General features: G+C 37.2%; 1 protein-coding gene across 1 annotated transcript; it reads right to left on the bottom strand.

The window, feature by feature from the left end:
- Positions 1-2,832: 2,832 nt before the first annotated feature.
- MAPK11 (mitogen-activated protein kinase 11) lies at positions 2,833-24,635 on the bottom strand. The gene is made up of 12 exons (XM_005420918.2): positions 24,490-24,635; positions 20,879-21,008; positions 19,889-19,947; positions 18,711-18,822; positions 16,438-16,467; positions 16,258-16,305; positions 13,829-13,943; positions 13,634-13,705; positions 11,951-12,030; positions 9,081-9,159; positions 7,549-7,722; positions 2,833-4,332 (listed from the first exon to the last, which is right to left on the bottom strand). Exons 2-12 carry the CDS (start codon positions 20,891-20,893, stop codon positions 4,259-4,261), a joined length of 858 nt encoding a protein of 285 aa, XP_005420975.1. The 5' UTR covers positions 20,894-21,008; positions 24,490-24,635; the 3' UTR covers positions 2,833-4,258.
- Between the last annotated feature and the right edge of the window lie 3,175 nt (positions 24,636-27,810).

Raw genomic sequence — 27,810 nt, 5'->3', positions numbered from 1 at the left:
AAATACTAGCAGCAGTAGCAGCAATGTGTGACAAGAAAGCAGCTGCTTTTAAAGCAAAGTGAAGTGTTGCTGTTAATTCCTAAGGAGACTGATCTTGTCGAGATTGAATTCCTTTCTGCTGCTAACAAAAGACATAGTTTACTCCATTTACAATGAAATTCTCTTTTCATGAGAGCTAAATCTTTACCACTGCTCATCTGTCAGGGATTCTTAGGCCAAGTCAGTAATTTACAGATGTAGCAAAGGATACTTAAGTAATTTGTGCTGGCAGTTCTGTACGGTACTTTTTGGACATCTTTGACCAGGTCCCAGGAGTGGGGAAAGTGGAGGTCTGTTTTCTTGTTATGATCCAGGAGCACATGTGACAGGAAGAAAGGAAGGAAGTAACTTTTGTATTGACTGCTTCCAACCTCTGTCAAAGTTTATTTTGCTGCCAACATTTTGTCCTTGAAAGGGCTGTTCCCCTTCTGACCCTTAGGGTGAGCTCACTGTCAGATCCTGCAGCACGCTCACCCTCCTTCCCTCTTGCTTTCATCTCGTATACCACATCATAAAAAACACCAAGAGCATGACCTGCAATTCTGCAACAATGCTGTCTAAATAATGGCTCTACCTATTGACGATGATGTATTTATTTTCATATATCAGTACTGATTACCTAATTTCCTATTTTTTTCTTCCCCTATAAATTTTTTATCTTAGTAACCCTGCTATTTCAGACTCAAGTAGCCACTTTGTATCTTCAGGGTATGGCACATGATATCTTCTAAAACAGTCCTTTTCCTCTAAACTATCCTTGGTTTTTCTTTCCATCGGTCCATTGTAGATTAAAGGTTTTTTATTCCTGTCTGCTTTGGCTGTGTCCTATCAATTTCCTGTTGCTGGGTTTCAGTGCTGATGAGGTAAAGATCTTAAAAAATAAAGTCGCAGATTATAAAAGTGTAGTGTATATTTAGGCATGTCGAAAGACTGAGATGCATGCCAAAGATTTTCCTTTTGCAATAGCTTTTGCTGCTAGTGATGATAAAATTACTAGACTTGGGGTTGCACTAACCCTGATTATAGAGTGAGATAATAAATAGTAGAAGTGATTTCAATTCACTAGGCGGACGAATAATAAGCTTTTGTGACTGAAAGCTGAAATTAAATAAATTCAGATTAAAAGTAAATTGCTAACAATGTTGGTAATTGACCAGAGAAAGCCCTTGGACAGCTGTGTCCTGCCCACTGGAAGCCTGAGCTGCCTCCTCCATGAGCAAAGCCCAGCCATGCTCCTCCTTCCCCTCTGTGTTTTGCAGGTGGCCAGGGATGAGAGTACCCTAATTTAGTGTGAGCTAAAACCTACACTGCTCTCCTCAAGCATAAATGCAATGCATAGGGCACCTACAAAGGCACGAATGTGCTACTGAATGTAACAGTGCTGTCAGGAGATTAAACTCCTGCTGTTTAAGCAGGAACCACTACAAGTTTTGCAAATAACATTTGGGCCATGTAATCAATCCCTTCATTAATGACATTTTTAGCAAATATTTTTTTATAAAAGCTTTATATTTACTTACTCTTTAAAATTTACTTTTAAGCCATCTGCCTCACCAAGCCTGACAAAGCCCTCACTCCTCTATATTTACCTCCATCTGCCTGTTTGAGTTGGTAGATAAATGTTTTCTTCCATCTGTGTTCAAATGATAAGCATTGTTAGTACTTAGCCTCCCACCTTTCTGTCCCATTGGGGTACTGCCTTTCCAATTACTCTCTCCTGCTGTTGTAAACTGATAAAGTTATCAAATTATAGTCTCATGTTGGATTGCCACAAGGGAGCTGGTTACCTACTCTAGAAAAATATTTTAATTATTGGGTTTTGAGGTCTAAATAATTACCTTCATTTTGCACATCTAGGAAAAAGATGTCTGTCTCCCTACTGTTTTTCTTGACATTAAAATGAGATGATTTACAGATTGTGATGGTAATTCATTAAAAAGGGCTGAGCTATTGTTGCCCATTACTGTCACCTTCGATTAGTTTAAATGCAGCTATGACCATGTTCTTCCTACATAATTTATCTCCTAGAAAAAACCCTGCATCTCTGAATGTCAAAGAAAATATTCTGAGGAAGATTCAGAGTTATCAGAAGAAATTTTGGAAGCAACATAAAACTTTCTTTCTACCTCAAGTGGCAGAGCTATGGCCACCAGTTTTACCCATCCTTTGAAGCATTTCACAATGGCCACCCTCAGAGCCAGGAAACCAGCTTTAACAAATGAAGGGACAAACCCCATAATAAATTAATTATCGTCGGACACAAAAAGTTCTTGTGAAATCTCATTACTTCATCTTTGTCCTTCCAGCTGAAATGGAGCTGCCAAATAGGCTTGTAAACTCAAGAGCAGATTTCAGAGAGAATAAAGCACTGAGTTACTTTTAACTGGCAAACAAACAAATTAAAAAATGTTTAAGATATGACTGAGTGAATATTTTCATTATGTAGTTAGACAGTTTAAAGATTTAGAACTTTTTCACCTATTTTAGTCAGCATGAAATTCAGTCATTGCATGATCATAGCAAGCTGCATCCAGCTTCACAGGAAACCAAAGTAACTGTGATGGCTGACAGCACTTCAATAGAGACATAAGAAATCCATGCAGGCATTTACTTTCAGATTAACATGCCCTGCAGAAACTTGAATACAAGTGGCTGCATTTCATTGGTTGCAAGTGTTGGATAAATGGTCAACATTGCCAAAACAGTCTATCACTTAGTCCATAAATTAGAAACATATTTTCTAGATGGAATGTCTATTTCTATTTCTGAAAAAAGCAAAGTTCTTGGACTTAATTTTTTGTTTTTAAATCTGTTTATTAAGAAAAAGCCTTTCTTTTTACATAGAAAAAATACAGAGGAAAGTAAATGCAGTAGAATCCATTACCTTATATAACTGCTATACAATTGAATATTAATGACAAAAGTTTCAGGAAACCTAAATATTATAAAAAGCCACCTCTAAACTAAGACTCTGACAGAGCAAGAACAAGACACAAATTAAACATTAAACAGCTGTGAATCACAAGTGTGTACAACGACACAGCTAATACAATACAAGAGGCCTTGTGCCAAAAGGATATTCCTGTCACAGTATTATGCATGTTATGTTCTTGTACACAGTATAATGGAGGAATCAGATAAATTTGATTCTTTAAAAAAATCTCGGTATCTGATGTATCCTGCAATTTTAAAATTTAATTTTCCAACTTTTCAGAGTCAGAAAACCTTTAAAATTTTGCTTAAAAAGAAACTCCAATGAGAATGTGTCAAATTCTTGAATCTCCTTGTTTTGTCATGTCTTCCAATGGCAATTATTAGATTACTTTCCCAAGGATTTTGTGGGAAAAAAAAAGAAAATGTGGAATATTTAATTCAAAGCTGTGAACTGAACTGAGCACTCCTGCACTGCCATCTCTGACAGCCTTTGCTGAAGCTTGCAGAAGTCTACAGAGCTCTGCTGCAGTACCTTCAAGGTACCTTCCTGTAAACCCAGGCAAATTCACCAACACTCCAGCAATGGCATGGTGAGGAATACACTGGGAAGTAAAACTGTCTCACAAATGGGTATTGTGCAGATTGAAAAACAGATGTGGAAAATAATGAGAAGAGACACTTGAATGGCAAGAGAAGAGAAAGATTTATTTTTACTGACTTTCAACTGGTGTTAAGATTGCTCGAGAGACATCCAGTACATGTGTAAGACCACCACAGATATGACTACATATGCATATTCTGTCTATCTCACTACCACGCCCTCTCTTCATAAAGGCACTACCTATAAATAGTACGAAAACAGACAGATAAAATGCCACCAAAAAAAAAAAAGGATTGCTTGTATGGACTTCTTGTTTATGTTTGTATACATTCATGCTTTAAATGTACAATTTTAAAATTAATTTAAAAGGTCACCTTTATTTTGGCAATACAACTGATAAAATGAAACATGCAGAACACATAGCTTGACAGAACTCAGTGCATAATTTTGTCAGAATGAAGCAGTTCTTTACCACCCTTTGTGAGTTGGGAATACATTCATATTACAAGGCAAAAAACACCCCCACCCACACCAGACATCTGGCTTCTGTTTAATGCATCTGTTTTTCCACATCTCCTCCAACATCTTTGGATAGTAAAATCTATGTCTGACCACAGGTTAAATTGTATGGTTATATTTTAACAGTCTTCATAGTGCAGCAAGGCAAGACAGAGTTGCCTGTATTCACTGTTCTATCTCCAGGCTGTCCATTTTTAGGTCTGGTGGTTTAAAGCTATTCACTTCTTCATAGGTAAGTTCTGTAGAGGGGGTGTAAGGAAGAGAGAAGAATTAGGTGATACTTTCTCCAAAAGAAAAATATTCCAGACAAAACAGTTCTACAGATATACATGACCTGTAGTTTGTATTTCCAGCCTCTTTAGTGTCCAGATCCAAAAATAGACTGAATTCACTAGGAATCCTCCTCTTAACCTCAGATTACAAATGAGACTCACAAATACTGTTATTGTACAACATGACTGTCCCCTTCAGCTAATTACTAAAACACACAGGCCCTGAAATGAAAACATCAATTACGCTGTCAGATGACCTGCCAAAATGTAATACATGACAATATGTAATGGAAAATGGAAACTTTAGAAATACCTCGATAGGTTTTAAAATGTACACTTTTAACTGTGGAAAACATTCTTTATCATCTCTCAATCAGTTCCTTCAATTATATATCATTTGGAATTCTGTGCTAATTCCTCAGGATCCTGTGGAATGGGATTGGGGGGGGCGGGTTGGTTTGTTTGGTTTTTTAAAATGTTTTACTGTAGCTGACTTAATTTTATGGTACTCTGAAAAAATGTTTCTTTTTTCATCAATAGCTAGAAGCATGGGTTACTTGCTACGTTACCCTGCTTTGGGAATAACCCTTTATCTTTTCATGCTAACAGTCATGTCCTGTTTTCTGCCTTGGACATTAATGGAATATGTTTTTAGTGGCTACCTCTTTTGTATTTTCTCAAATTAGATGCTGCTTTTTAAGGACTAAATCCTGTTTGCATATGGCTAACTTCAGGTATTGGCATTACTTCAAGTTCTGTTTTCCAAACAGTGATGTTTAAATCATATCAAACTCATGCCTATTAGCTTTTTTATTAAGTAACTCTGTCTGAGACATCTGCTATGCCTGCAAGTGTACCCAGGACTCTAAAAAATATGTAAAAAATCTTGGTATTGAATCCTGCTTATGCTCTGGTTGTGTTGTACTGGACCACTGTGTACAGTTTCAGCGAGGGAATTCTGTGAAGGAAACTCTGTGTGCAGAACTCCAGACATTGGAGGATTTGTTAGGTGACTTTGAGTGACTGACTTATGACTATTACATAGAATTACAGGCAGCCAGGGAGCAGCTACAGCTGACTGAACTTGGAGAAGCCAGTGTCCTCACAAATCGCACACCAGGAACTTTATTAGAAATTATTCTTACTGGCTGTGTGGTTTATGTTCATGAAATTCTTTACCCACTTCTCACTGCACCTACCCAGCAGAGATATGTGCTACTGGAGCAACATCTAAGGAGAGAATGTATAGCATTCAACTCTGAATAGCATACTCTTGGCCTCTAAAATTTTGAAATATTTTCTAACTGATTAAACATGTCAGTAAGAAATGTATGAGCTTGGGTTGTGAGCCTCAGTAGTGTGCAATGGAGGCCAAAAAACTTCAGAAGAGCATAATGTATAAGACAAAGTGTCTGAAATCTCATTTTACTTTGGTGCTCAGTTCCTTGAGATCAGGCAACACTGATTTTTAACTTGAACAGAAAAAGAGCAGAAACATGCCAATGACATCTTGAGAAATTGGGTCAATATTTCATCAACACTACAAACATTTTATCTCATCTTACTTAAATGTGGCACATGCAGTACTTGAAAATAAAAAGTTTATTCCCAAAGATAAAAAGGGGGGGAAGAAGGAAAAGCAGCAAACCTGCTGTGCGAGTTTGGAGATTTTTCTCTCACACCTTTTTTTAAACGTGAATAAAGAAGGAATTGGGCCTGTAGTTCCATCAAGGTCAATGATGTAAAAGATGATACATGAAAAATGCAATGATAAATAATATGATACTGCCCTTCCAAGAGATTTCACCTTCATGTCCTCATTTCAGTTTAGAAACTGTTAAGCTGTTAAGATTGTTGCTGAAATAATTTCAATGGAGTTTCATCACAAACAGAAATCCACTTCATGACTCATAAATTGTTAAACTTTCCTGTTGAAGACTCAGGCAACTGAAAAAGCATCAGAAAATAAAATTATCCTTTCCTGAGTACAGCAGCAAATGAAGGCAGCTCTCAACAAACAAGATGTATGGGTGCTGCTGTAGGATGCCAGGTTTTGCAAAGGAGAGCATGTGTAAGGAGTAAGTGATGCCAGTCAATCCTCCTTGATTGTACACACACAGTCAGCTTCTACAAAAGCCTTTCCAGGGCTCTAGGAGGTTGATTTATTATAGAGAGAGCCATGACCCCACTATTATCTTTCTTTAAGATACATTTGCTGTAGACAGTCTTCTTTCTCCCCTGTAATGCCCAGGATAAAACATGGCACAAGTGGATGGGCATGAGTAAGACATGGGAGTATTCTTCATCATAAGCCTAACCACTATGATAATATATTTTATTTAATATTTCCCAAGTAAAAGTTACAGAAAATACAAATAGAAACAAAAGAACTTGTCTTTTATGGAAGACATATTTCATCTTAAGCCAAGGAAAGACCTTTATTGATAAACAGAAACAATTATTTTTCTACAACATTATTCTCAATTTAACATCTCTAGTAAGGAATTTTTAGAATAATATGTCCTCATTATACAGTGGTGCAATTGGACTGTACTGTTCAGTGTACTTGCAGTCTAATGTTGAGCCACATTACTTCTGTGATACTGCAGTGCAATATGATTGTGTTGCAAGCATGGAAGGTTGTTGCAATATTTATCAAAGAAAGGTTTTGGGGTGTCGCTCCCAAGTAAAATTATCAACTATCATCTCAAACAGGACCAACTGCATGGTGTAGTTATTAACCCAAATTCCTTTGCTATCTAAAGAATTATTAACAAAATATACATCTATGTGGACAATATTACTTTCTGGTTCTGGTCAGAACTAAACCAGAATCCCAAGTAGTGTCATTTCCCCCAGGACAGTTACTTCAGCTGGGGATCTGACCTAGAAAACTAAAAGCAAACCAGAATGTGTAATTACCTGGTAGCTAGCATCAGCTTTTAGTTAAGCTTTCACTGCTACAGGGAATCTAGTCAGGAGATGATAGAAGGGGGGGAGTGGGCAAAATCCAGAGAGGAAATATAAGCTTTTCTGCCTGTCCACCCCCACAAGCACACATATGAACTTGTTTGCCTGAGGCTTAAAAGTTCAAATTCCTCTGGCTAGAAATGGAGGAAAACTGTTATTTAAGTAAGGCTATCTTCTGCTACATGTCTTAAGCAATGCATGCAGTTCTGATACCTTTCCATTCATCGATGGTTCGCTCCTTGTTCTCTATGGACTCGTCGTAGAGCTCGGCCTCAGGTTCATCATCCGGGTCGTGATACTGCACAAAGTAGGGATGCGCGAGCGCTTCCGACGCAGTGATCCTCTTATCGCTGTCTAAAATCAGCATCTTCTCAAGAAGATCTACAGCTAAGGCAAAACCAGAAATGCAGTTCAGAGCCAGAAGAGACCATGAGGAAATAAAAGAAACCATCTATTCTCACTCACCTTAAACACAGCTAATATTACTGGCAAAATTTAGGCAACATAACAAGTAAGTTTTGAAGATTTTGTACTGAGAGTACAAAAGAGAGCTGAAGGAAGCTTCTGGTTTGTTTGTGGCATGCATAAAGATTCAGTATAGTCAAATGGAGATCTGATTCACCTCTTTGGATATCCAAGGACTTAATTATAAAAAAATCTCTGTGGGCTTATAAGATAATATCCTGTGTTGTGCATCGTGTGCTTAAGTTTGCACTGATCAGGACCAAGCTAAATAACTTGTGAATAATAAAGTGTGAGATTACACCTCTAAAAAGCTGCACCAATGAAACGATCAGATGAAAACCCCAAAGCAACTTCACAGGACCCAGCATAAACATAATATATTTGAAGTTGACATTTGAGGTATACTAGAAATAAGAGAGAGTTGTATGGCTGTATGGAGAGTTTTTAATGGAAATTTTATCATAACTATTTCAAATACTATTTTTTTTACTGCTTTCATATAAGCATTGGCAATTATTTGCCTTTATGCTATTAATACGTAGCATGCTCTCATGTACTTCAGGCAAATAAATCCCATTTTTAATATGAAAGTGTTCCAAACTACTTGTATTTGTAAGAATAAAATTTGTATTAATACACAAAATGAATCCAAACCATTTTAAGTCACAATACTTTCCTTTAATATGCACTTGATGGAACTGACCTGGTACTGCAGTGAGATGACTCTGACGACTCAAGTGTCTTTTTATGTCACAAGAAAAAGTTCACAGAAACATCTCTTTTGCACAGGCAGAACCAATTGATTATACAGAAAAACAATTATACAGAATCAGATCAAAGGTCTGCCTTAGTCCAGTATCCTGTGTCCAACAATGGCTCATATATTCCTAGGAAATAATACTCAAAGGGTCATTCAAACAGCTATACTTCCTGGTATATTCTTCTGCTTGCCAGCAATTTACAGCTCATGGCCTTCCTGAGCCAGAAATGATGTGTCTAATCTAGACCTCATGACATTTTTATTTATTTCTGCTATCTACAGCTGGCTTTTGCTTTTCATCCATGGACCATTTCCCTTTAGGAGGTTCCTGTAATCTCCATTAGAAATAAAAAGACACAGGCTTCATGATGGGAAAACAGTCTCAGGATGAAAGGCTAAGCAATGCTTTTCTCACTGGTCTGATTATTATTATTATTAGGGATCATACAGCAAGGAACACAAGGAATGCTTAAGTCCCTATGTTAGTGAAAAATTTTATCTGTCAGTCTGATTTTCTTACCTAATGGATTGGCACCACGAAACACTGCTTTCAAATCCTGCTGAGGCATATGTGGAAGAGATTCAATGTATTTTCTTGCCTAGAAATAAGGTAATATGATAAAGGTTAAATTTTGTTCAACAGTAACCATATCAACTCTAAAAAACCAGACATATTTTTTATGTTTCTTACATGGAAAATCCTCTTTACATATAACCACAACGTATGACCTTGTTTCAAACACTCACCCCTGTATACTGGATAATAAGCAAGTGGACACATTTTGGTTTAAGGCTTGAGTGTTATGTTAGCACTTTAGTTTTTAACCTGTGCTTACTGGTTCATTGCAGTATATCCCCAGGGAACACATGCATGTAATGCTCAATCAGAAACTGCAGCATAAATCATCTTTCAGTTACCCTCAGCAAAGCGGTATAATTCAATCTGCAGCCTTTCTTCCTCTCTCTTCTCTGGTGAGATGTAGCTTCACTAATCAAAGAACAAATTCTGCTACTCCATGAGAATGGATTTTCAGATGTTTAACAGAATTTAAGAGCTTGCCTTTTCACTATGGCTGTGAAAGGTTAATCCAAACTCAGCTAGTAAAAGCCTGCCTGGATATAGGAACCACAAATGTCAGCCTGACTGTACATGAGCTACAAATTTTTAGGCTGAGGTAGGTAGGTTGGCAAGAGAAGAGGTTGCATATTTGGATCAGACAGAACAGGGAATTCTGAAAAGGAATTGTCAAAAAAGAAGCAGGTGGCTATTCCCTAAATCCATAAAAAACCTCAGCTGGTCTTTGGACAAGTCCTAACCCTTTTAAAACATGTTTGTGTTACACAGATGTCTCTCAGGATTTAGCAGTCCCATCAGAAGGACACTATCTGCAGAAGGCTAACTAAGCATCCTTGGCCTGTGGAAAACAGCAACTAATCAACAATTAATCCTACCATGACTGAACAAGATGCAGTGAAAATTACCTCCAACCTTGCCCATATCCTTTGAAAACAAAACAGACCTATCAAACTGCACTTACTAGCCTGTCCCCTATGCTTATATACTCACCGCAGAAACCTGACCAGGACAATCTCAATGATTAAGTTATTCTGAAATGCAATTACCATTTAAACTCATATTAACACGAAACACCAACAAACACCTCAGTAACTTGTGCTGTAGCATCCAAGGGGTTGATCTTTTAATTTCCAGTTCTTTAATCCTCTACTTACAACTAAAAATAGACTTGGCATTTCAGCAAATCTCTGACATTGCTGTTACAGGAATGTTAAAAAATTGTCCATGTCTGCAAGCTGCATTAAGAAACACCTAAACATAAGGCCAAACTACATGGTAAAGAAGGACTAGAATTAAGAAACTCCCTTGCAGCTGGCAATTACCTCCAAGCAAGGTATGCATCTCATCTGACATTGCTCCTCTAATCAGGCAGCAGCAGCCCAGAGGTGACCTAGCAGCACTCCTGTTCATTAACCTGGTTTTTGTGTTCTGCCTGTGCTCTAAAGGTATAATTAGCCCAAATAAAATAGTTTCAGGATTCCTGTACCTCACTGAGCTATGTTCTGAAACACAAGAAATTAAAAGAACAAAACACGTACTATTTCCAGTAAGTATTTAAGGTGTTAACTCTCACAATCAAGAAGCTCACTAGCTGTGGGAAAATAACACATTTATATTCACTACTGAGAATGTGTTACAGCAAAACCTGTAGGATCTTAACAGCACATGAAGGCTACAAAAGGACCTATGAGACTGTACAAAGACCTATGCTTAGGACAGCACAATCTGAGATTTGTTAGTTGATGAAGTCCCTGGCAAAAGGATGGATGCTTACTTAGCCTCCTGCCCCAGCCATTCCTAGGTGCTGGGTACCTAAAAACTCTGGGACTGTCTATTGGCTGGTGATGATGAGGTTTCATTATGCTTGGACCTTCCAGAAATACAGGGCTGCTCTGGCTCTCCTACTACTCCTGCTTACTTAACCTGCTGGTGTATTCATTAGCAAGGTCAAAGGAAACCCATCAATATCTACACAAGCTGAGAAACAGCCATTGGTATTAGTCTGAGGTGTATACAGAAGAGGTTTAAGAAAAGAGCTGCAGCTTAGGAGGTATCTGTGTGCTGGTGTTTATCTGAACTCTTACACTGTGCCCATCACCTGCCTTTATCAAACAATACTACATCTCATTCCTCAGCTGGCTATCCACAGTTACTGCTTACAATGAATCTTTTAAGCATCACTTTAGCAGAGAAATTAAGGAGAAATTGGTAATTTACTAGATTGCTATTTAAAGAAGCCACATGGAAAGTTAAAAAGCCCACTCTTAACTACGAATATTATCAAGACATTGGACCTCACGCAAGCACTTAGAAAGATGAACAAATACAATTTTCAAATTAGGGATCTAAATAGAGCACTCATGCAGAGCAGAAATTTTTGATTTGGATACATCTCTGTTTAGAAACCTTACAACAATGGAAAGCATACAAATTACAGAGACTATTATATTCTTGCTACAAATTTAATAGCAACAACACTCTGAGCTGAGCACCAGTTTTAATTTTTTAAATTATAAGAATAATTTAATTATAAGCATTTTAAAAGATCATTGGGGCTGATTTCTTAACACTTTGCAAAAACTGAGTACATGAGAACAAGTATCAAAATTTATCCAGGTGACAGTCAAGGCATCTGTATGCCTCCAAAAGCGTATTTTTTGAACAGTGGCATTCTAGCAGCAAAAACCAGAGAAAATCTTAAGGTATTTGCTCATTTCCAAATCAGTGTCCATGTAACACAGGCAGTGACATACAATGCCAGTTAGAGAAGGAATGACAGCAAGTCAGTTAACTGAATGAAGCTGTGAACTCACGTGTTCTGATGATATCTTCTTCAAAAGTTCAGAACTCGGTGTGCCCACAACTTCCATTATTCTCTTCAGTTGATCAATATCTGCATAATTTCAGGGAAATGAACAGCACACAGTCCTTCTGGGTTTAGACAATTAATGAGCTTCCATGCATGTAACTAAGATGCTTAAAACCATTCAGCAAGATAATTCCCCCATAGGTGATGGAAGGATATAAATTCATACCTGCTTAAACCTAGTCCTGGAGTACCAAATTCTCTACTGTACTATATTAACTTGCCAGGTATGTCAGCTGCATGAAAAATATTGCTTTTCTGTCCTAGTTCCCAATTTAATACATTCTTCAGCTTAATATTAATAGCATATTTATGTTTCAGTGATCTGAGGGACTTCTAAAGATCAGTTTAATATGATAGGCTATTTTAAGCTCATAGGCCTAAATTACTAATCTGAAGACTGGCAAGTGAAAAGCTATCATTTGGCACCTTTAAAAATTTGTTTTATATACGTCTCAAGATTAAAACCTTTGAAAATGTTAATTTTTCATTGTCACCTAGGACCTGTAAAGTATATTACTTTTTTTATAGAGACTCAAGATTATTTTACAGCTTTATTTGAATTGATATAATCATATAGTTGTAGACAATATTTTATAACAAGAAAAAATCTTATTTCTTGTGAACTATATATTGATTTTTTCAAATACCACATATCATGTAATCAAACAGTCTGAGGACAAGTCATCTCCTCATGATGATATACCTGGAGAATGCCTGTGGTTACAATAGAGCCTAATGATGCTGAGCACAACAGAAAGGTCAGTGGGGAGACTTGGTCTCAGCTCTCTTAAGATTATTTCAGGCAATTCTAATGTCATAATTCTTTGCACCCAGCAACAGCTAAGTATTAGCAGAAGTGTTTGTTTTTCGAGGGGTTTCAGAGTAGCAAGAAATGTAAATATTCACAGAAAAATGTGCTCTTGTTTCTCATAATAAAAGCTTGATGCTGTTGGTTCCTCATTCCTTATTATGTGTTTTTCTTCCGTTTCCTTTTATTATTTGACTGCTCTCCTCAGAAACATCTCTTTTTTCTCCTGCCAGCACAGGAAACGCCAATGGAAATCCCTGATGCTCCATCAGGGACCACAGCACAGTGCTGCAGAAAAGAAAGGGCTTTGTTGCTCCTGTGGCATTTCTGGAACTACTGGCTTCTTTTAATATAACAGGACACAATAGAGATATTAATTCACTTATTATTTGAAAATTAACTCATTTGCACTTTCTAGGACTTTCAGCCTAAAAGCAGTTCTGTTTTGTTAAATCATATTAGCTGATGAAAAAATGATGCCTTTACTCAGCTTCAGTTTTAGCATATGTTGTTTCAATAAGATCCACACATGGAAGAAATCTACCCTGTTGTAACTAGGTTATTATTTAAACATAGATACACAAAAGAATAAATGTAACTTTTTGTTGTTTAAGAACATCTGTTACTGGTTTTTGTCCTACCAGTGGGTCTCATATTCAGTTGTCATATACACTGAAAGATTAGCAAATTGTTTATTCTTGTACAAGTTTGTTACCTCAAAATCATGTCCATAGAAACAGTCAAGTCCTTAGGAAAAAATAAAAGGAAGAATGAGAGAGTATTTTTTTAGTTCAATTTTAAGTTTTATATTAAGGATACAATCATTTCCTGGAAATAGAGCCTTTCCTTTCAATAGCTCTGCCATGATACATCCAACCGACCATATGTCAACTGCCAAAAAACAGAGACAGAAATGTGCACAATGAATCAAAGAGATCCTTAAACACAGCTGCTTCTTGGTTTAAAACTATCACTACATCCAGCTGTAGCAAAATACAAGCCTTCACAGTTTACCTGTTTGATTGTAGTGCATCCAGTTTAACATAATTTCTGGAGCTCTGTACCATCTTGTTGCAACATATCCAGTCATTTCATCATCAGTTTGACGAGCTAAACCAAAGTCTAAAATCTACAGAATAAAAATAAAATAATAATTTTTTAAAACCCCTTCCACTTTTGTAAGAGGTCCTGATTTTCCCATTACTCATTACTGAGTTTTCTGTAGTGCCTTGCTATCAGTGAAGTGGAACAGCAGCACTCTGTAGACAAGCTCATCTGCTCTCCTGCTGTATCTGTGCAGCCTCTGGTTCTGCATAAAGATATTTCCACTGTAATGAACCTGGTGCTTTGTTCTCCAAGACAGACTTTATATTTTGCCTTGGGTTCAATTTTCCACTGACACTAATTTACTAAAAATAAACACTGTTGCTATAAAAATGAAATATTATTATCAGCAGGGAGTGTTTGTGTAAAATGCTAGCAGCAAGTGCCAGTGGCCATTTAAAGACCAAATAAGCTGATCACAAATGTGCAGAATTTCTGTTGTCTAATTTTCTTATGTCTAAGCATCTACTTAAATCACACATTATCCTGATGCCACTAGGTGAGAAACATATATCCTGTGTAACAATGTAAATTTAAATCACACCCCATTTGTTTTCAGTAGAACTTGACCACCAAAACAAATGAGCCCTGTTTATGTACAGAGAGGCTTGATTGCAAAGTGTTCCCCTCCAGATGCTTTCCCTTGCTAAGGTTACATTGATGGGAAGTTATTTCAACTGAACTTTCCCAGCTTATTGCCCTGCTTTCTGTTCTATTCTCTTGTTAGTCTATGTCCCACCCTAGCTCTAAGAGAGACTGCCTTGGAAGGGTACCACCTGAGCCTCAGTGCTGTTGTCAGTCACCTGAGCTAGCCAGCATCTCTTCATATAGAAATGTGAGAAAGATCATTAAGTATCTTCTGTGAGGAGATCCAGGATTATTTATTAAGCTGATGGCTAATCCTTTTCACAGGGAATGAGAATATTTCAAGAGAATAATTCAAAATTCCTCAGTTATAATCCAATTAAAAGATACAAAAACCCTAAAGAAAAATATTAAGATATAAATAATTAACATATTTACTTCCAGTATAGTTTAAAAGCATAATTTATTTCTTAAGTAAGTGAAAAAAAATGCATGAGGCAAAGAAGCACAAATAATGGCACGAAACTCAAACACTAATGCCCTTATTTTTATAAGGATTTTGGCAATATTTTTCCTTAACAGCTGATCCCTTCCACCAAATGTGCATACACACACACTTTCCTTCTTTTTGCTTCTATTTCCTTTTTGTTAGTACTTGGAAATATCCACTAGTATGTCCTATTAAAAATAATTTGAGGAAGTAAAGCTATAAATATAAACAAAGCAGAGAGCAGTGTAACAAATGCTAGCCAGATTTCATAATAATAGAAAAAACCAGAAAAAGTCTCCTTTACTTCCAGTACAAAAATACAGTACACATTTTAAAGCACATGATCAAACACAGATGACCCACAAAATTTCACAGATGCTGAACATATATGCATGAAGACATTAAAGAGATAATTATGAAACTTGCTGAGCATCTGCAAGTGTCACTAAATCAAACAGGAACTACACTTTCTCACCACACACCCGGATTAGTGCAAGAACATAACTGCGCTGCTCTTACTCATTATTATGGCTTTTTGCTGATCTTGTGGTATTTGGAGTCTTTTCTTAAATCCCTTGCAGCTGGGATAAAGTGATTACATCAGAGTCTTAGAAACAGGAATAAAGATGTTTCTGGCTGTCATGGAGAAATGTTTAACTTCTCATTCTTAAGCTTAAAGGCTTAGAAAGCTACAAGACATCTTTTCCTTCTCCAGAGTCTCATGCTTACTACGTAGTATCATAACCACACAGACACACCAAGAGTTGTATTTATATAGAGGTGTACATCAAAATAGCATTTGGGAAGCAAGGATTATGGGTTCTTTTTGGTTGGTTGGGGTTTTTTGTTTGTTTTTCTTACTGCCTGTAACTGGTAATACTGGTATATTTGTTGCCACCATTATTTAATTGAGCTTGGATGTTCTACAGGTACAAAAATGAAGGTTGTTACAAGGCTTCATCTATACATGGCAGATGCAGACACAGATCACAGGTCAGACTCTCAAGATATACTCAGTTAAGTACTCACTCAGGGGCCAAACTATCATCTATGTACCATCTGTGGGATACATAGGGATTTTGCAAAGATATTTGTATTCATATTAAATTAACATTTGGGAAAAAACACATGTTCACAGAAATGGGCAAGTAGCATACAGTTGAAATTAGTGGAATGAGCCATAAAAATGGTAACTAACGTTTTCTTAGAAAACTGTCATATTGACAGTTTTTACAACACTCTGTTACAAGAGCATGATACCCACCCTCAATTCACAGTCTTCATTTACAGCTAGGTTACTGGGCTTCAGGTCCTGTAGCAGAACACAGAGTTAGTCAAGTACTACTTCAGCCTTTTAAAATATATTGTAACTATGTCTTAGCAACACATTTGATGCAGAAGGACACACTCCATTCATTTTCATTACCTCAAAGACTGAACTCACCCGATGGATGATTCCAGCTGAGTGAATATACTGTGAAACAAAACAAAACAAAAAGGGTAAGATTTGAAGTTAGAAGTGAAGGGAGGTCAAAGCCACTTGTCTTGTTGTTTTACTTCTGAGACTGACTGTTTTATAGACAGAAAATATTTACGTCATACCATGTTTATAGATCAGAGGTATGTCAAACTTCAAAACCTCCCTGTTTTGTCTTATCCAGAACTGGATATTTCAAGAAAGGTAACCATGAAAACTAGATTTTACCATGGAAGTCAGCACACTCAGTGATAGAGTGATAGAGTGAAGAGACTCTGTATAAAGTCCAATCTGGAATTTGTTCCGGCCTTCCCTGCATGTTGATCAGCAGTGGCCTAGGGAGCAGCATGGTTGACTCCTACAGGATATAAGTCACCTCCCCATACTGTGAACACTGATGTGGGTGAAAGCACCTGCACTCTGGGACAAGTCAGTGACCAAAATACCCACCTAAGCCACAGCATTACTTCAGGTCCACTTTCAAAGTGGTATTTCAGTGGCTATTTTGTGTGCCTGCTATTTTACATAAAACATTTAAAATTAAAAAATTAGAACAGCTTACTCTGTCATTGTCTATTGTTCTCCAGTTAGGATTAACAGGTTTATCTATGATCTTATCAACCAGCATGAGCAGGGCCTTGAAAACATTCTATTCTCTAGAGGTGAATTCACCTTTTTTAGGAGAAGGGATTAAACACAAAAACTCTATAGCAAATGGGAAAACCCAAAGAGAACACACGGGCATTCTTCATGTTCCAGACCTAAGAACTGTTTATCAGAAGGCAGGGCCACCTCTCAATGCTCTCACAGTGGCTGCAAGCAGCTGAATGAAGAGGAAGCCAAAACACTGCTGTCAACAGAAGGAACTGTGTCCCTGCTCTGCTGAGACAATCACAGCAGATCCTCCTGGTGCCACCAACAGTCACATACAGGATCAAATGTTCTTTTGCTAATGAGACATGAGAATTTCATGACAATTTCAATTTCAGAAGAGAGGCGCTACCAGCAACCTCTCTCCTTTGAAACAGAGCCAAAAATGCACCGGTGTGCATTTCTGAAATTAATACTCACTTAGAGCACAATTCTTACTATTATTTAGCTTTGACACGCTATAGACTTATATTCAAAACCACAAGCAGGATAATTAATGCCAGAATCCATCTTCCTAACTAAGCTATTAACTCACATACATGAGACAAAGCAATTAAGGGCTCAGTTGTGCAATTTTTATTCACTAAAATCTGTACTTGAAGTGATGGAACCTGCATGCATGAATAAGAATTACTGTCTCAGGCACAAGGTGACTTGCTGAAAATCATGTAATAAGTATATTTCAGAGCCAGTATTTACCATGGCTTGCTTTCAAACATATATTATCTTCCATGTCTAAAATATCAATTACTGTTAAGTTAGCAAGTAAAGCTGCTGACCTCTCTCTTCTGTTTGCTTTTATCTTGGGAAAATCCATACTGGTCTGAGAAAAAGCTTAGCAACTAGTAACGGGAAGCATTACCTACATCTTCTGTTTGTAGACATTTGCATATTAAACATCAGCAAAATTATACATATTTTGATTCTTTTGGAAAAAAATGTTGCTGTAGATTCATTGCCAATTGCCTATGTCATTAAAGTATATAAATTTTAACTGATTTGATTAAAGGAAATAATGACTTTACAGGCACACTAAATCCTAAGTGATTGTGTGCAGCATTGTACATTGCTGGGATAAATTTATACTCCCCAATATTTCCCAAAAGACCCAACTAACTTGGTTATCTCTTCACCCACGTGACACTCTACAAAAATCAGGACTGTGATTTTTCAAAGTGCCTCATGTCTTCCAAAGCACAAATGTGAGTTGGTTTCCATATTGTTCTTTATCCATTCATATTGTTTCCATATTGTTCTTTGTCCATTTCATATTCTTCAGAATTTTTGAGACACTATATGGCATGTTATTGTCCTGCAATACAAACTGAAATGGACCTAAAATGATCTAAAGTGAACTCTTAAGGGGAGTATTCACATGTATTGTGCATGTAAACATTGGTAGGCTTGGGGGTTTATTTCTGGTTAGAAAAATTATCTGATAATTGATAAATGATTGCTATTTATGCACTCTTAAGACATTAAAAAAAAAAAAAGCGTTTAAGTATGTCTATTGCAACCATCCAGTCCTTACAACATTTAGATTGCTGACTCGTTACTACAACATTTAGATTCCAGGACTCAGACAGTACCTTAAGACCTCGAAGTAACTGATAGATGAGAAACTGTATATGGTCATCTGTTAACTTCTGGCACTTCACAATGTTATTCAGGTCAGCACCCATTAAATTTGTCACAAGATATCTGTGAAAATACAGAAGTGGGAAAAAAAAAAACCACAGAAAATTCTTCTAGAAGAGTATCCACACAGGCCATGTAGGCTCCTTTTCCATTGTCTATTAACACATTTTATATCCTTTAAATCAGCTGTGCGTACTAATAATGCAATCACTACTATGAGACTTAATATAATTTTAAAAAAATCCTTGCAGTATATTAGAATCTTTTATCTCTGTTGTCTCCATGACACACTACAGCAATGGTACATGCAACATATTTTTTGATGAAGAGGAAGCCTCACCCAACATCAAAGCGGCAGCCTGAGCCACCAAAACTACAGGACCTGCAAGGCCCTGGAATATCTGATGATGGAGGGAAATATTAGAGTGGCAGAAATAAGAGTGTTTTGTGCAACTTCCCTCTCTGTTCTCAGTGGAAGTTTTATTTTCTGACAAATTTTGCAGAAACATTGATTCTTTTCCAAGCACAGTGCTGGAACAAAAGCATGCATCTGTCATACCCGATTTCCATTTGTGTAATTGTGACCCTAGAGTTAAAGGGGTTTGGTCACTAATTTCCACGGAGACAAAAACATGTTAATTACTATTTCTTCTGCTAAACTGTTTACTTAAGTGCTTATACAATTATGTAAACCAAAAGGAAATCAGCATAAATCGTACGTTTGAGTCACACCAAAATATACCTGCTTCTAGGTTAGCCAGGAGTCCAGCCTAAATTTACCTTGTCTCAATTAACTAACACTTTCCTGCACTCCTCTGCCATCTATGTATGAACAAATAATCTACAGTTTGCAAACACACAGTTGAAGTGAAAAAGTTTTAAGATTATTGGCATTTATGTAGCATTAAATCATCTACCATATACCTTTAATCTAATTTAAATAATTTAAATTTCCATTTAGAAAAGTACAAAAATGAGGTCTATCTCCCTGCATCCAAGTTGCAGGAAGATTTTTACAAAGATGACTGCGGCTGAAGTCTTTTAGAAATGTATGTTCTTCCTTTTTAAAAGCAGAATGGTATTTATTTACTTAGTAAGTAGTCAGAATGATTAAAAAAATTTTACTTACACTTCGTTAAAGTTTTCTATTGATGTTGCAGGTGTAAAAACATCAAGCAGTCCTATAACCTGTAAGGTGAAAGAGGGGGAAAGAAGTGACATTTTATTTTTACAAACCTGTAAAGCAACATGTGATTTGTATTGACAGTGGTCAACATTTTTGGGATGAAATTTACAAAAATATGACATATGATCATATTGAAAACTGACACAGTAGGTGATCTATAAAGATGTCAGCTCAGCCATCTTAATTACAATCTTAATTACAAAGAGTAGAAAAAAAATAAAGGCAGAAGAAGTAGTGTCTCATTACAGAAAAGCTGACACATGCCTTATACAATTGTTATACTTTAGATTATGCACACCTTCCTGAGTTTTCTTGGTCTGTTTTTGTTAACTTTATTATTCTTTCTCCAGGATATTTTTAATCAACCGCATTTTATTCATGCTTCAAGTCATCAAGCTACCTTTAAGCAAGTGGATGCTCCACTGAAATCAACTGTTTACCACATAAACTTAGACCAGTACTTAGGTATGTGAGATCTGAAGGTCTACTGTCTTTCATTTAGCATTTACATTGTTGTCAATTACAACAAGACTAATCTGCCCCTAATTTCTCAACAGAATCCACATTCAGCAAAAGCAGGTTTGAGGTGTGGGTCTTTTTTTTTCCTGGGCTGATGTTTCAAGATGTTTCAACAGTAGTGAACAGAATACTTTTGTTACTTTATTAGAGAAGAGTATGATGGCTTGTTTTGACTTTCTTTAACCTCACCTTCAAGATTTAATTAGATATTTTTAAAATAAAAATGCAGCGTGTTACTGAAAGCTTCTGAAGTCCAGTGACTTCACGACACCCAAGGTGGCTAGGTCCAGGTATCTTGGGTAGCTAGACAGTTGCATACACCTTTTTGAAAAAGACTGTACCTAACTGAAATTAAGCTTGTATTGTAAACTTTAGAAAGGTCAATCCAAAGGGAAGAACTCACTCTCCACTTACGTTCTCGTGCTTCATGTGCTTAAGCAGCCGAAGCTCCCGGTAGGTCCTCCGGGCATGGATAAGGGATTGAAAAGGTCTTGAGAGCTTTTTCACTGCCACCTTCTGTCTTGTTTTGGTATCATAAGCTGAGCTGAAAGGGAAAGAAAAAGTCCACAATGATGGCATGTTCTACAGCAAAGCTCTCCACCAGTTCACTGAAGGAACTTGCAGTCTCCTGAGGGCTCTTACCCCTTTCTTTACCCTCTTTCACCTTCTACTGAGGGACTGCAACCAGGGCGCTAGTCAGCAGTAACTCCCAAGTATTTGAACACAGGTCCCTTCTTTTCCATAGCAAATTACTAATGCTCATGGTACTGTTCAGGACTCATCCCCAGGCAGCCCTTTCCCCAAATGGCAGGAAAAGTAACCAGACAATTAGCTCCAGTTGTGCAGCTCCAGCCTCCAGCTCCAAGGCAGGGCTCATAGGGAATATGGGGATTCAAACTGAAGTTTGTTCTTACTGAGCAAATCGGAACCTTTACTAATTAGAGGGACACTGCCTTTGTATCCATAAATATTAATTATTACGTAACCATTAGCTTGATAGATGACAATGTCCCCAAACTGGTATCAAGTTAGGATGCTGACATAACCATGCCCATGCCTTTCCCAACAAGTGAGGAATGGGCACTTTTTATACTCCAGCCCACATATCCACAGCATGTGCTTAATGTCCAACAGATGGAGGTGCCCTGCTGAAGAGGACACTAAATATATAGTCAATATTTGCAAGCAAGGGAGACTTTTTTTTGGGCATTAGAAAGACATGACAAGCACAAGCTACAAATAAATGATGTCTGATATGTAGCACAGGGATAAAAATGATCCCTGTATGTAATACTTCATGACACTACATAGTACAATTATAAAAAGACTCTGTTTGTAGCCTCCTCTTAAGAAGAAAAAAATTTCTTTCAGTTGTTACTCTTACTTATTAAGTATTTGTGTTCAATTAAAATACCTGGAAATTCTCTGCTTAAAGAGTGGATAACACTATGTGTACTTACTAGAGAGTGCTAACAAATCAAGAATCTTCCCACATTTATCTTATTACAGAACTTTTTTGAATTACAAACACAAAAATTAAACAACATGAAAAACGTATGGAGTAGAATGTCAACAGTGAGCAGTCACATAAAATGCTATTAACTTCTTCTGCACAGTGTTTTAAACACTCCCACAAATCATTGTAGACACATCTGCTGGAGACAAAAAACACTGACGGTGCCTGGAGTAGCTTCCAAACTAATACACAGAGCCTACAATCAACAGCAAATAAGCGGACTCTGACACATATTTGGTGCTATGCTAAAGTCACAAAGAGCCATGTGAAGAGCAAAACCTCTATATGCAGGATAAGCTGGTGTTTCTAATCAGAAGAAACAAGGGCTACAATCAACATGCAGGAAGAACAGTGGCATCCAAAAGGTGATTGTCCTAGAGTTAACTCAACTTCCACGAGGCCAGTCCAGAATTTCATAAAGACAGAATAGAAGCAAGTAGATTTAATCAACAAGTTTCCTGCAGGCTCTATGGAAGGAGGGAGTCACTCATGCCATAAATGACATAGATAAGCAGATTACTTAGCTAGTTCTTTGCAAGCATCACAGAAGCTGATCTTCTGCCAAGATGCAGAGTTGCTGTGGTTTGGCTGAGCACCTCAGAAAGGGCATTTCCTGAGCAGAAGAAAGAGTGCATAGGAAGAAGAAGACTGGAATCACTCTGATGAGTAGATGGAAGGGATACAACACAGAAATTTGTTCCAACAGTGGGGCAGGGACAGAGTTATTCAGGATATGAGGCTTAATTACATGGAGCAGCTCAAGGAACAAACAGTGTGAAAAGAACTGACAAACAGAAATATCTTAAATTCCATATGACCAGCCACAAGAAAAAGATGAAGGTTGCACAAATAAATCTAAAGAAATAAAAAGGAAGCCAATGCTTAGCTTCTAATATAACAAAGATTAGATGTAATTGCCCTGTGTTTAGCCACGGGCAACAAAGCCACTGGAGAACACTGCCAAGTCTCAAAATGCACACTGACTACAGTCTTTCCAGTTTTTGGGGGAAAGGAAATGTTTATCCAGGCAAATAAATAACATTGCTCAAAACAGCAGTTTACTTAACATCTCAGCTTTTCTGGTAATTCACAAGCCTTCCCACTCACGCTTGCACCAGTCTGTGAAATACTGTACACATTATACAAGAAGGCTAAGAAGAATTAGATTTTAAGCCCGTTATCATGATAAACATCACTCTCTTCCCAATTCTAAGTTCAAATGTGAGTTTCAGTGGTTTAAAAACCACTGATCTTTAAGATGAATTGCTTTTTATCTTCTATATGACTCAAGGCTGCAAAGCTTTCACATGATACAAAGCACAATCTTTTTAGCTTCAGTAATTCTTATGACAGCAGCTTTTTAGACCAAAGATGGAATCACATAAGGAGAGAGGAGGAAAAGGGAAAAGTGAAAAGGGAAAGGAAAGTTGAGTCCTGAGGCCTCCAACAGGAAATCATGAATTGAAGTTGCACAGGCCAGGGACTGACTTGGTTTAAATGAGTGCTTCCACACCCAACTAACCAAAGTTATAACCAGAGCTAATGCCTTCAGACTCCTTCCTTGCCTGGTTTACCATCATCATAATTCAAGTTATTAACAGTAAAGTATTCAAAAATATGTTTCATGTTGTTTGAACTGTCTTGTTTGTCAGATTCAAGGAGAACTTGCATATCTCTGCTACTGCCTCTGTGACCACATTTTTAGCCTAGATCTCTCTGTCTTGCTATTATATCATCATAGCTACAATCTAGTTTGTCCCCTGAATCCCTCATCAGCCACTGAGTAAACTATTAGGTGGATAGAAGGAAGGATGAGTTGCTTCCCTTTCTTTGTGATTTCCCCATGAATGCTCAGCTTTCAGAGTAGAGTTTCAGATGTCTCTGGAGAGGACATCTCTGGTTCCAGACAAAGCAAAAATACAGGAACACCTGTGCTTGGCACCTGTAAATCCTTCCTTGGGGGCCTGTAACCAGCATGGTTAAAATGACTGAAAATTGCTTTTTAAAAGACCCCCAAACCCATGCTGATAACTACTTTGATTGAACAGGGAAGAAAAGGGTTAGAGGCCTATTTTCATGGTTTAGCCACAGCTGGCAAATAAGTGCCACACTGCTGCCTGCTCACTCCTTTCCACCTCCAGAAAGAAAGATTAAACTTTATGTGTTGACATAAAAACAATTTAACAATTGAAATAAAATATAATAAAATTTAATCATGATGCCAAATAACTGCTTTAGACAGACTTTCTATCGTAATTTAGAAAGAAATAGAATTACCACTATCTTTTTAGTTTACAAGAAACAACTTTGTAACAATCATAGCAACAGCTTTTTCAGATATGATCCCTCTTGACCCAGAATCCAACAGAGTTATGACATATTTTTTGCTGTCTCTCCTTTTCAAGATCAAGGATAAAAAGCCATTACTCTGCTGGGATGGCATCATTTTCACACAGATTAGAGACTTTGGTTTAGTGCGATTTTCAATCATTGCTTAAATTAGACTCACCTTTTTAGTGTTGTCAACTCCTATATTTAATAATTCTATTGAAGTTCCAGATGAAATATCAATTTTTAGTTATGTGCACATTTTCCCAGTTCTTAAGATTTCAGAGAAAAGTTTGAACATAGGGAGCTACTGCAGTCCAAAACCTCAAGAGGCAGAAAGCATGGGATTTTAACCTCAAGATAACCTTCAAGCCTCAAGATAACATTATAACTTTTGATGAGATGTGGATTTTGGTAGCTGATGTTTATAACTATGGCTGTACATACAGTAATTTCCCTAGTATCCACAGAGTTTATCCTCTGTGGTTGCAGAGCAGTAAAACTGGACAGACAGGCCATTCATGTGTGCAGCCTGCTCAGACCCCTTGGGCATTTTGGGACTAGAAGCACACTATTCACCTGTGGCTACTTAGTCTTTGGGATCAAATTTGCCTCAGCAGCTGGAGGGCTGTTTGTAGGAGCCTAATCTTAAAAAGCACACACGAAGCCAACTTGTATCCAATTTAGTAAACTCTAGTATTGAATGCAGGAAGAATCCTTCCCGAGATCAGCTGGTCACCTTGAGCTACAGCCAGTCCCTGAAATTCCTAAAGCTTTGGGCTCAGAGAAGATTACTAGCTGGGCACTGCCCTACCAACAGTGCCTGGGAAAAGTTCATCTTGAATGCAGCATTCAGTCTACGAGTTCTCTACATTCCTGGAGCCAGTTCAGATGTAGTTGATGCAGAATGAAGGTGTGACCCAAAGCTGGTTGTCCATGGTGCCACTGTGGTGTCTCCAGCATCATTCCTGTTTGCTGTAGGTTACCTGCGTCAGACCATATTCCATCGCCATCAATATTCCATCCCATCACTCCGGATAACCACAAGATTTTGATTGTCTACAAAGTCTTTCAGCATTATAGCTGTACAAATTATTTAGGTATATGCAATCTAAGAAACTGATTTGGGGTTAGGTGCAAAAACCACAAGACTAACTTTTCAGTTTTTTTTAAATATAATTCAGTATCTCAGCTTGCAAGGCTGTTACCTTTACATTGTCAGAAGTTTGACAACTGGCTGGACACACGATACCAAAACTCAGACAGAATGCTGGACACAACACACGTGACAGTGACACTGGGTCTGGTGTTTCCCCATATTGTTCCAGGTATCTATTTTTGTTTCTTTCACTGCAGCATGAGTTTATTTCCTTCATTGGGTCACATTCCTCCAAAACATGCAAAAATTCCCCATTACATGTAATTGTTAAGAGAAAGACAACAAAAAAGAAAGAAAAGCCCCAAAAATGCAATTCATGCTCAAAATACAGTTTCAAAATTTTGAATTCTTATCTGCAGACCTCAGCACCCTTTCAAGTACCCATTGACTCCTTCCACTGGAGGTGACATGAACTTCCTTGTGGACAGATGTACTCTTAATTTGGAAGATCCTAAGTTATTGAGAAAAACAAGTAACAGCAGCAGAAGGGTCTATGTGAGCAAGTATTGAAGGGGAAAGAACTGAAGGGTCAACACTCAGAGAATCTCTTCACTGATGGAGGCAGCCCTTACAGCACCATGCACTGGCAAGTAAGGGAGAAAAGAGGGACCACAGGAACCCTGCCCTGGGACATTTTCTAGTAATTTAATGTAATTTGGTTTCTTAGAACTACCGTGAATAACAACCCTTTTTTACACTTCTCATAAATGTCATGTAAGTGAAAGAAAGTAATCACATGAACAACATGGATTTTATTTTTTATTTGCAAGGTTTCATTTGTGAGCTTTGTCTTCTGGAATTTACCTATCTTGTTCTTCTTTAAAACATAAATTTCTAATTATTTTTATTTAAATAAAAACCTACTTTTTATTGAGACATGAAGGAGCCATGAAAAAAAGCACACACAGCATCCATCCAAAACCAGCAAAGGACCATATAAACTATTGGCAGAGAAGTAAGAGAACAGAAAACAGCTACCCAAAGCCATTTTAAGTTAGGCAGTAAAGTAAACCCAGGAAATGGTTAATTTATTTTCTCTTTATAAATGTTTTGTTACTGTTTTGCAAGTTCATGTTGATGATTTTCACTCTTTAAGAGCTAGCTGTAAGGTTTGTTTGCTAAACCATACAAATCACAACACATATGTGCATCAAAAGGAAACCATAAAGAAAAATTAGATGGTGGCAAGAAAAAAACAGCATGAGGATGTAATGGGAAGCTCTGAAACTACATGTTAATCTTCTAATTAGACAAAAAACCCCACTTGCTTGATGATGACAGGTTATTGTACTGTAAAAATTACATCCTCTCACTTGGATATTATTCCAACACAACATGCTGAGCAGTAGCATCAATGGTTTTGGTTTTAGTACAATGACTGTTAACTTTCTCAGATACTTTACCCATAAATCTAAACATAAACCCACAAATATCTCTTACATATGCAACATAATTGTTCTATGACCAGCATAAAAGTATGTTGTTTTTTTTGTTTTAAGCAGACATTGAAAATACTAAAAAATAATCACTCTCCACATGTTTATGTGAATACATCGCCAGTTTTCATTCAATGGAACATGATCATAAAAGTGCTGTATCAGCCTCTGAATCCACAAGCCATATTTTATTTTTTGATCTGTCTCCTGTGCCTCCACTGTAACTTAAACATTTAAATAACTTTACTGAGGACCAGTCACACTTTTTTAGGTGAAGCTACAGACAGCACAGCTTATATCAGTGGGAACGATGTATTTAAAATCATGGTTGTGAAAAAAACGTACAGAAGGTTGGGGTCATAAGCTGCTAGTTTCCTCAGCATGTCAGCTGAGGCTATGTACAATACATGATTATTTTAGTATCCATGTCAGCTCATGGATACTAAAATAATCATGTATTGTACATAGCCTGAGCCCAATGTCAGTAAGTAAACAAGAGTATCAGTCAGCTGCCACTAAACCAGTACACTGCTAGTGACAAATGTGTTCCATTCAATATTAAAAAAAAAAATACTACCAGGTAGTTATATATTGTGGGCTTTGAAGCTTCAGCTAGAAATGCTTGCAGTTAATCTGGATATAAAGTTTAACATGAAAAATATCAGTGCTTTCAAAAACATTAAACAAATCCATACAGACAAAATCTCACTTATATTTTGTCCTCCTTTTTCCTATTCCTCCCCCCACTTCTCCTTCACATTTCCTGTTTCCTCTCTCCACAACAGCCAAAATATGAAATGGTAGCAATTTATTCCCAGGTTACACAGGGGTTTGAAATGTCCACTCCCTTCCCGACTGTATGGGCAGAATTGAGATATTGTATTTTTGGTATGAATCAACTAATAGG

Source organism: Geospiza fortis, unplaced genomic scaffold (genome assembly GCF_000277835.1).
Source record: "Geospiza fortis unplaced genomic scaffold, GeoFor_1.0 scaffold195, whole genome shotgun sequence".
Lineage (NCBI taxonomy): Eukaryota > Metazoa > Chordata > Aves > Passeriformes > Thraupidae > Geospiza > Geospiza fortis.
This window is presented reverse-complemented; position numbering and strand designations above follow the sequence as displayed.

Bases quoted from the DNA above. Each gene is read 5' to 3' on its own strand.
- MAPK11 (XM_005420918.2), bottom strand. The intron at 16,306-16,437 runs GTGAGTTCAGTC...GTTCTGCTACAG, and splicing joins CAGCTGGAATCATCCATCGG to GACCTGAAGCCCAGTAACCT. The intron at 9,160-11,950 runs GTGAGTTCACAG...CCTTATTTCTAG, and splicing joins AGAAGATATCATCAGAACAC to GCAAGAAAATACATTGAATC.